At 43.2% G+C, this 9,837-nt stretch overlaps 1 protein-coding gene across 1 annotated transcript; it reads right to left on the bottom strand.

Annotated features, from left to right (window-relative positions):
• Window positions 1-230: 230 nt before the first annotated feature.
• LOC119326605 (protein EGG APPARATUS-1-like) lies at window positions 231-844 on the bottom strand. Its single transcript, XM_037600233.1, has one exon. The coding sequence runs from the start codon at window positions 781-783 to the stop codon at window positions 529-531; it is 255 nt and encodes an 84-aa protein (XP_037456130.1). The 5' UTR covers window positions 784-844; the 3' UTR covers window positions 231-528.
• Window positions 845-9,837: the final 8,993 nt, after the last annotated feature.

The following is a 9,837-nucleotide window of genomic DNA, read 5'->3' as shown; positions in this document are numbered from 1 at the left end:
ACGACATGTCCTGCAGTAAAGAGAGGAACAAAAGAAGATGGAGGCGAGAAATCAAGACGAGTTGTTTCTTTTTCGTAAAGGAGACAGATCATCTGGCCCACACACTCCTAAGAACCCAGACAGAAAAACGGGCAAATTAATGCTTACAGCGCAATGTCACACAAGAAAGAACCGGAAAAAACACTGGATGCTCAGCCTCAAATGTGCTGCACACAAATGCTAGATCCATCTTCAACCTGACGTTGTAGGATATACTAGATCACAGATCATAATTAAGAGACATGCAAATCAACAGAGCACACTAAGATAACTTGACACACACAGCATCTTCTTGGGCATTACATGGAACTTCGGTAGGATCGACAGAAGGAACTAGCTAGCGGCAGATCAACAGATCTGGAGTAGTACACTAGTAATATAAGATAGATCAACACACACCGAACATTTCTAGTAGACAGAGACAGCACTGACTTCAGTAGATCGACGGAAGGGACATGCATGCATGCATGCATGTGCTGCGCTTCCCTACTAAAGGAAGGCGGCGGCCGCTGCCTTGGGTCCGGCGGTGCGCAGGAGATGGAAGTAGAGCTGCGGGTTGGCCAGGAAGGCCGCGCGTGAGATGAGGAATCCGGCGGCGCCTGGGGCCTTCATCATGGCGCCGGCGGCCACACCGGCAGGCCAGAAGAAGTAGGCGCCCACGGCGCCGGCGACCACCGCCACGGCTCCCAGCGCGCCCTCGCGCGTGGTGACCATGTCCTTCGCCTTCTGCTTCAGCGCCTCCATCTTGGCTTGCTCGCTGCTTCTTCTGTTGAAGATGTCGCCTGGCTACAGGTTGGGAGGGAGATGGTAGAGGACTTGTTGGCGAGACAGGGCGAGGTGGGTGTGGGTTTATAAAGATGGATGTGGTTGTGGTACCTTCTCGACCTAGTAGTAGTACTACTCGCTGCCTCCCGGTTAATCTCGTTTTAGTTGCTGACTGTGCTTGGCCTCAACACGATTCTCCGTTTAGGGTTTTTCCGTTTGAACTTGTTGAGTAGCTAGTTTTGATTACCGAAAATATTTTTCTGTCGAGGATGAATTCTGCTGAAAAGTTACAAGTTCACAAGCAGAGGCACGTCTCAGTGATAAGCACATGCTATATGTACATATAGTATATATACTGGATCGCTCGATGTGGATGCGTACACTAGCTAGGAGCATCATCCGATAGAAAAAGTAAAGGTAACTATGCAAGCTAGGGGATGTGGATGAGCTTTGGTTCAATGGTGTTCGGACGTTCTGTACCGCGCCGCGCGGTGCGCCAATCGGGCTTTCCTCGGGAAGGATGGCAGCCGGAGACCCGCAGGCATGCGTACTGCAATTCGTGGGCGCGTTTGAGGAAAAATAGTGCCTCGCACCGGTTGGAGGAGGCGCGCGGCGGCATCGGGAGCTATCTACACTTGTCATCTCGCATGCGCGTCCTAGCGGCCGATGCATGTCATGGGTCCGTTCTGTTCCAAGGCAAAAGCAATACTACTAGAGTAGATGCGAATGGCAAATGAACTCTTGTATGGAAAAAAAATTACACCCTCTATGTCTCATAATGTATTGTCAAGAAACGTCTACATTTTAAGACAGATGGAGTACAATATGTTCAGAACAGATGCGATGATACAAAGAAACGTCAATTCCTAGTCAAGAGACATTGCGTCTCTTTAGGTTTACTTAGATTAGTAACATGCATGTGTTGCTAGTTTTTGTTAGTAACATACTTCCTTTGTCCACAAAAAACTGTACGTTTCACGTTTGAAAATTTACACATAGATCAAGAAGATACCTGACTTACCCTAAGAAAAAAAGAGCTAAGTTTGCTCAATGGCATAATTAGCCCAGAAAATGTTGAACGTGTATACAAATTTTTTTTCTAATGTATACGGAAGTGTATGGAAAAAATGGACATAAAAAGTATTCATTTAAGTATGTTACTAACGTATTTGAAAATTATTAAGCGTGTATACATAAAATGTTCCTCGTGCATACAATTTTTTCTACAGTGTTTATGGAAAAAATCAGATATCAAAAATATATGTTTTAACAAAACATGTTTTTTTCAAAATGTGAAATGTGTATATGAATTTTTTTCAGATGTATGCAGAAAATATGAAATGTGTATGAAAAAATGTAGACATCAAACAAAATAAGTTTTCCAGAAAATGTTAATCATGTATTTGAAAGATATTAAACATGTGTATAAATAATGTTCTGGTCCATAAAAAAATGGAAAAAGGAAAGTGAAGAAAATGAATAAAAACCGAGAAAGAAAAACAAAGAAAAGTGAAGAAAGAAAGAAAACCAATGGAAGCCCAGAAAGAAACATAGAAATAAAAAAACTATAAAATACCAAAAAAATGAAAAAGGGTGAGAAACAAAGAAAACCATTTAGAAACATAGATAACCTAGAAGAAAACAAAAAACAAAGCAACAGAAGAAACCCGGTAAAATACCAAAGTATAGCAAAGAGAAAAAAAGCCGTGAGTAAGAAAGAAAAGAAAACTGAAGAAATAAAAAAAACAGCGCAAAAAACCATAAAAGGTCAAAAAAGAACACAGAAAACGTAGAGAGAAAAACCTCACTGAAAAACTCGCTATGCAATTAGATGAAATGGGCTGGCCCATACTGTAGCTACCCAAAAAACCATGAGCGAGGGCTATCTCGCTGCAAGCGAGATATAACTAGCAATAAGTCGATGACCAATTAGATCGATGATGGTTGTGGGCTCGGTTCATGTATAACACATGACACGTTGATATATAGCTGGCTTTCTTGTGAGAGCAACTAACTACATGGCTCCCGCAAGGGTCATTTTTGTGGGTTGAGAGAGCATCAAATGGTGCGTGCTGCTGCCGCCATGCGTTACGTGCTGAACGCTCCCTCTAGATTTCGATTTTTATATTTCTGTACAAGTTTTCAGGTTTTAGATTGGTTTTGCGGTTTTTTTTGGCCTTTTGGCTTACGTGTTGATTTAGGTTTTAGAGGAAAAAATTAGTGAATTATTTTTGTGTGATTTTTTTCTTCCACGAGAAGCACATATTTGATTTTTGTGGAGGCACAAATTTGGTTCCACGAGAAGCACAGAGCACAACTGTGCTTCCCAGAAAAGGAAAAAAATCATGACTTTTTTTGCACGAATTTTGTTTGGTTTCCACGAGAAGCACAAATTTGCTTCTCGTGGAGGTACATATTTGTTTCCGCGAGAAGCACAACTATACATCTCAAAAATGGAGAAAACTGTGATTTATTTTTCTTGAACAAGAAGCACAAATTCGCTTCTCGTGTAGGCACAATTTTTTCCCAATGTACAGCCCATGAAACAATTGACGATTTTTTGCGTGATTTTTATTTCTCCCACGATTTGCTTCTTGCGGACGCACATATTTGTTTCTGTGCGAAGCGCAATTGTGCTTACCGGAAGGAGAGATAAATCACAAATTTTGTTTGCGTGTTTTTTCTTGCTTCCATGGGAAGTACAAATTTGCCTCTTGTCAAGGCACACATTTAGTTTCGCGAGAAAGCACACCTAGCTTCTTTGAAAAGTGAAAACAATGCGGATATTTTTGAACTTTTTCTTTGTGCTTCCATGAAAAGCACAAATTTGCATCTCGTGGAGGCACATATCTGTGCCTAGAAAAAGGAAAAAATAAGTGAGGAAAAAACCGAGCTCCCGGCTCTGTTTTTTCTTTTGTTAGGAAAAATGGTTCTTGGAAACTTAAGATGGGATCTTGTTTCGTAGACCTCTACGCGAGAAATCCAACGACGGAAATGGTTCGTGATTTGAACATACAGTTCACAAGATAAAATATTTGGAAAATAGAATCTAGGGAAAAAAGGAAAATAGTCCGGTTGCGACAAGTGGCGCACATGCAATGCACCACTCGTCAACGCCTGAGAAGGTGGGAGTGACATCTTCAAGTGGTACCCCTTCACTGGTGTTTGGTTTCTTTGTTCCTACTATTTTCTTAGCGATTAATTAACTCTATACATATACATAAAATAATTCACAGAAAATTTAAGTAGGGTGAGTGCACCACCTTACCCTGTTGAGTCCTATTGCCCCGTCGTGTAGCCGTGATGGTGGGCACAATGGCGTCGTACGTAGGACTCCATGCCTGATCAACAATATTTTTTTTTGAAGCAGATGCAAAAGATTTGCCTTATATATTACTTAAGGAGAGGATAGAGTTTCTTATAATTCACCTATAAATCCGAAAGGAATGATTACTCTCGCAAAATGATTGACCATAGCTTCTTTGCCTTTGCGATGACAAAAGTTTTGCCTCTTCCAAGATGATGTTTAACATGATCGGTGGGGGCGCGCTCTTGTTCTGGAACACTTGTGCATTCCACTCATTCCATATGTTCCCTGATACAAGCATAGTAAGTGAGGCCATTTCTTTTCTATTGCATGTACGAATACTGGTTCAGCTTGCCCCCAATCCTCAATAGCGCCCTCCATGTGCCAGGTGGAGCTGTCCCGATCCTCAAGGAGAAATTTCTCAATGACCAAGTTCCAAAGCCTAAGAGACTAACGACATTTGAAGAAGATATGGGATCCACATTATTGCACCTCCGGCAAAGGGGACAAAGGCCGAAGTTCGGACAACCTATCGGCGATCCAAATTTGATCTCGAAGGGCCAACCAAGCAAAGAACATGACTTTTGCGACGCCGAACCTTCCACTCCATTTGATCCATGGGAGAGAGGACCATGCCGGGGAATTGCTCTTTCTAGGCTGAAGCTACCGAGTAGTGGCCACTAAGTGTATGCTTCCAGATAATGTCATCCTCAGCAAGCTCATTAAGATGAATATCATGAACAAGCATCCAAATGGTAAAAAATTGACATATGTGCTCAACAGTAACAATGGGCGAGGGGTTAATCTTGAGAATCCACATGTTTGTTTTATGCCTGCTGCACCTTCCAATTATGTACCGACAGGGCCTCAAAGATGAGCGGAGCAATATCTATGGGCTTACACCCAACTAGCCAGGGAGCGTCCCAAAATGGGGTCCTCGCCTAGTTGCCCACTGTGATGATTGTAATGCACACGCAAAATCTTACTTAGCTCCTTCCATTCAAACCATGGCCACCTCAATTGTAATGCACACGAAAATTTTTCGGCATTGAGGACCCCAAGGCCTCCATATACACGCGGTTGGCAAACAATCTCCCAATTCACCTTGCACTTTGCCTTGTTCGTCATATCGGAGCCGGGCGAAAGGAAAACTTGTTCTAGCTTATTGACATTATGTAGTGTGCTTGGTGCAATAACGAGGGAGGTGATGAAGTAGACCACTTGGGAGGTGCTCACGGACTTGACTAGGGACGTGCGACCAATGGTAGTGATGTTTTCCCCTTCATACATGACCAACTTAACTGCCACTTTACCCTGAAGGAACTGGAGATCTACCCTGCTAAGTTGCCAAATGGAGAGAGGGAGCCCTAAGTATCGCATAGGAAAAGATACTCTAGATGCGGGCAAGCTTTGAATGATGAACTCCAAGTTTAGGTGCTAGCACCTAATGGGTACCACCAAGCTCTTATGGAAGGTGGTGCTTAAGCTGGTGGCCTCTCCAAAGCTTCTCAGGATGACCAAAAGATAGTCAATATCCCTTTTGATAATAGCCATAAACACCACTGCGCCATCCCCGTAGAGGGAGGTGCGCACCATGAGACCTCTTCCCCAGATCTTATGAAGGAACCCTCTTCGTGTTGCTAGCTCTAGGTGTAAAGGGATGATGGCGATGACGAAAAGGAGGGGGGAGAGGGTTTCTCCCTGCCGAAGGCCCCTCACATGCTTGATTGGTGGGCTGGACACCCCATTCAAGAGGACCCTCAAAGAGGAAGAGCAGAGGAGTGCCACAATCCAATTTCTGAATTTGCTTGCGAACCCTCGGTGTTGGAGGAGATCAAGGATATACTCCCACTTGACCGCATAAAAAGCATTAGAATATCAAGATCGAAAAGGAGCGATGGAGTCTTTCCCTTGAGGAGCCACAAGCAAGATTCGGCACGTACATGAAGTTGTCATGAATACTTCTGTCAATGGACTTTGGGAATTGGAAATGAGGCGTTCATCTATAGGTCTACTCGAGTAGAGAGCACTTTAGCAATGGTTTTGGCAATGACATGGATGGGACTAATGGCTCCATAGGTGGAGATCCCCTCTGCCCTTCCCTCTTGGGTAAGAGCATGATGTTTGCGGAGTTGAGCCAGTGAAGGTTTGCTGTGTACAACGAGTGAAATGAGTGCACCACACTCCTGAACTCATGCTTTATGATGCCCCAACTCTTCTTAAAGAAGGCCCAGGAAAATCCATCTAGCCTAGGCGCCTTATCACTTGGTATGTCATTGATGGCCTCACTGTTGGGGAACGTAGTAATTTCAAAAAAAATTCCTACGCACATGCAAGATCATGGTGATGGCATAGCAACGAGAGGGGAGAGTGTTGTCTACGTACCCTCGTAGACCGTCAAGCGGAAGCGTTATGACAACGCGGTTGATGTAGTCGTACGTCTTCACGACTCGACCGATCCAAGCACCGAACGTACGGCACCTCCGTGTTCAGCACACGTCCAGCTCGATGACGTCCCCCGGGTTCCAATCCAGCGAAGCGTCGGGGATGAGTTTCATCAGCACGACGGCGTGGTGACGATGATGATGTTCTACCGGTGCAGGGCTTCGCCTAAACTCCGCGACAATACGACCGAGGTGGATTATGGTGGAGGGGGGCACCGCACACGGCTAAGGAACGATCCGTAGATCAACTTGTGTGTCTATGGGGTGCCCCCCTCCTCCGTATATAAAGGGGGAGAGGAGGAGGGGGCCGGCCAAGAGGGGAGGCGCGCCCTAGGGGGGGCAAACCTACTCCAAGTAGGTTTGGCCCCCCTTTCCTATTAGGAGTAGGAGAGGGAAGGAAGAGAGGGGAGGGAAGAAGGAAAGGGGGGCCGGACCCCTCCCAATTCGGATTGGGCTTGGGGGGGCGCGCCCCCTCCTTTGCTCCTTCTCCCTCCCTTCCACTAAGGCCCAATAAGGCCCATATACTTACCGGGGGGTTTCGGTAACCACCCGGAACTCCGGTATAGTCCCAATCTCATCCGGAACCTTTCCGGTGTCCAAATATATCCGTCCAATATATCAATCTTTATGTCTCGACCATTCATATTGGTTCCTACATATTCTATGAAGATCTTTATCGGTCAAACCGCATAACAACATACGTTGTTCCCTTTGTCATCGGTATGTTACTTGTCCGAGATTCGATCGTCGGTATCCAATACCTAGTTCAATCTCGTTACTGGCAAGTCTCTTTACTCGTTCCGTAATACATCATTTCATAACTAACTCATTAGTTACAATGCTTGCAAGGCTTAGGTGATGAGTATTACCGAGAAGGCCCAGAGATACCTCTCCGACAATCGAAGTGACAAAACCTAATCTCGAATTATGCCAACTCAACATGTACCTTTGGAGACACCTGTAGAGCACCTTTATAATCACCCAGTTACGTTGTGACGTTTGGTAGCACACAAAGTGTTCCTCCGGTAAACGGGAGTTGCACAATCTCATAGTTGCAGGAACTTTGTATAAGTCATGAAGAAAGCAATAGGAACATACTAAACGATCAAGTGCTAAGCTAACGGAATGGGTCAAGTCAATCACATCATTCTCCTAATGATCTGATCCCATTAATCAAATGACAACACATGCCTATGGCTAGGAAACATAACCATCTTTGATCAATGAGCTAGTCAAGTAGAGGCACACTATTGACACTATGTTTGTCTATGTATTCACACATGTATCATGTTTCCGGTTAATACAATTCTAGCATGAATAATAAACATTTATCATGATATGAGGAAATAAATAATAACTTTATTATTGCCTCTAGGGCATATTTCCTTCAGTCTCCCACTTGTAGTAGAGTCAATAATCTAGTTCACATCGCCATGTGATTAACACCCATAGTTCACATCACCATGTGATTAACACCCAAAGGGTTTACTAGAGTCAATAATCTAGTTCACATCGCTATGTGATTAACACCCAAAGATTACTAAGGTATGATCATGTTTTGCTTGTGAGAGAAGTTTAGTCAACGGGTCTGTCACATTCAGAGCCGTATGTATTTTGCAAATATTCTATGTCTACAATGCTCTGCACGGAGCTACTCTAGCTAATTGCTCCCACTTTCAATATGTATCCAGATTAAGACTTAGAGTCATCTGGATCAGTGTCAAAACTTGTATCGACATAACCCTTTACGACGAACCTTTTGTCACCTCCATAATCGAGAAACATATCCTTATTCCACTAAGGATAATTTTGACCAATGTCCAGTGATCTACTCCTAGATCACTATTGTACTCCCTTGCCAAACCAGGGCAGAGTATACAATAGGTCTGGTCCATAGCATGGCATACTTTTATAGAACCTATGACTGAAGCATAGGGAATGACTTTCATTCTCATTCTATTTTCTGCCGTGGTCAGGATTTGAGTCTTACTCAATTTCACACCTTGTAACACAGGCAAGAAACTCTTTCTTTGATTGTTCCATTTTGAACTACTTCAAATTTTTTGTCAAGGTATGTACTTATTGAAAAAACTTTTCAAGCGTCTTGATCTATCTCTATAGATCTTGATGCTCAATATGTAAGCAGCTTCACCGAGGTCTTTCTTTGAAAAAACTCCTTTCAAACTCTCCTTTATGCTTTGCAGAATAATTCTACATTATTTCCGATCAACAATATGTCATTCACATATACTTATCAGAAATGTTGTAGTGCTCCCACTCACTTTCTTGTAAATATAGGCTTCACCGCAAGTCTGTATAAAACTATATGCTTTGATCAACTCATCAAAGCGTATATTCCAACTCCGAGATGCTTGCACCAGTCCATAGATGGATCGCTGGAGCTTGCACATTTTGTTAACACCTTTAGGATTGACAAAAACTTTTGGTTGCATCATATACAACTCTTAAATAAATCCATTAAGGAATGCAGTTTTGTCTATCCATTTGCCAGATTTCATAAAATGCGGCAATTGCTAACATGATTCAGACAGACTTAAGCATAGATACGAGTGAGAAACTCTCATCGTAGTCAACACTTTGACCTTGTCGAAAACCTTTTTGCGACAATTCTAGCTTTGTAGATAGTAACACTACTATCAGCGTCCGTCTTCCTCTTGAAGATCCATTTATTCTTAATGACTCACCGATCATCGGGCAAGTCAATCAAAGTCTACACTTTGTTCTCATACATGGATCATATCTCAGATTTCATGGCCTCAAGCCATTTCACGGAATCTGGGCTCATCATCGCTTCCTCATAGTTCGTAGGTTCATCATGGTCAAGTAACATGACTTCCAGAATAGGATTACCGTACCACTCTGGTGCGGATCTCACTCTGGTAGACCTACGAGGTTCAGTAGACACTTGATCTGAAGCTTCATGATCAATATCATTAGCTTCCTCACTAATTGGTGTATTTGTCACAGGAACTGATTTCTGTGATGAACTACTTTTCAATAAGGGAGCAGGTACAGTTACCTCATCAAGTTCTACTTTCCGCCCACTCACTTCTTTCAAGAGAAACTCCTTTTCTAGAAAGGATCCATTCTTAGCAACAAATGTCTTGCCTTCGGATCTGTGATAGAAGGTGTACCCAACAGTCTCTTTTGGGTATCCTATGAAGACACATTTCTCCGATTTGGGTTCGAGCTTATCAGGATGAAACTTTTTCACATAAGCATCGCAGCTCCAAACTTTAAGAAACAACAACTTGGGTTTCT

This window comes from Triticum dicoccoides, chromosome 6B (genome assembly GCF_002162155.2).
Source record: "Triticum dicoccoides isolate Atlit2015 ecotype Zavitan chromosome 6B, WEW_v2.0, whole genome shotgun sequence".
NCBI classification, from domain to species: domain Eukaryota; kingdom Viridiplantae; phylum Streptophyta; class Magnoliopsida; order Poales; family Poaceae; genus Triticum; species Triticum dicoccoides.
The sequence above is the reverse complement of the archived record's forward strand: the minus strand, read 5'-3'. Positions and strand labels throughout refer to the sequence as shown.

Bases quoted from the DNA above. Each gene is read 5' to 3' on its own strand.
- LOC119326605 (XM_037600233.1), bottom strand. From the start codon at position 783: ATGGAGGCGCTGAAGCAGAAGGCGAAGGACATGGTCACCACGCGCGAG.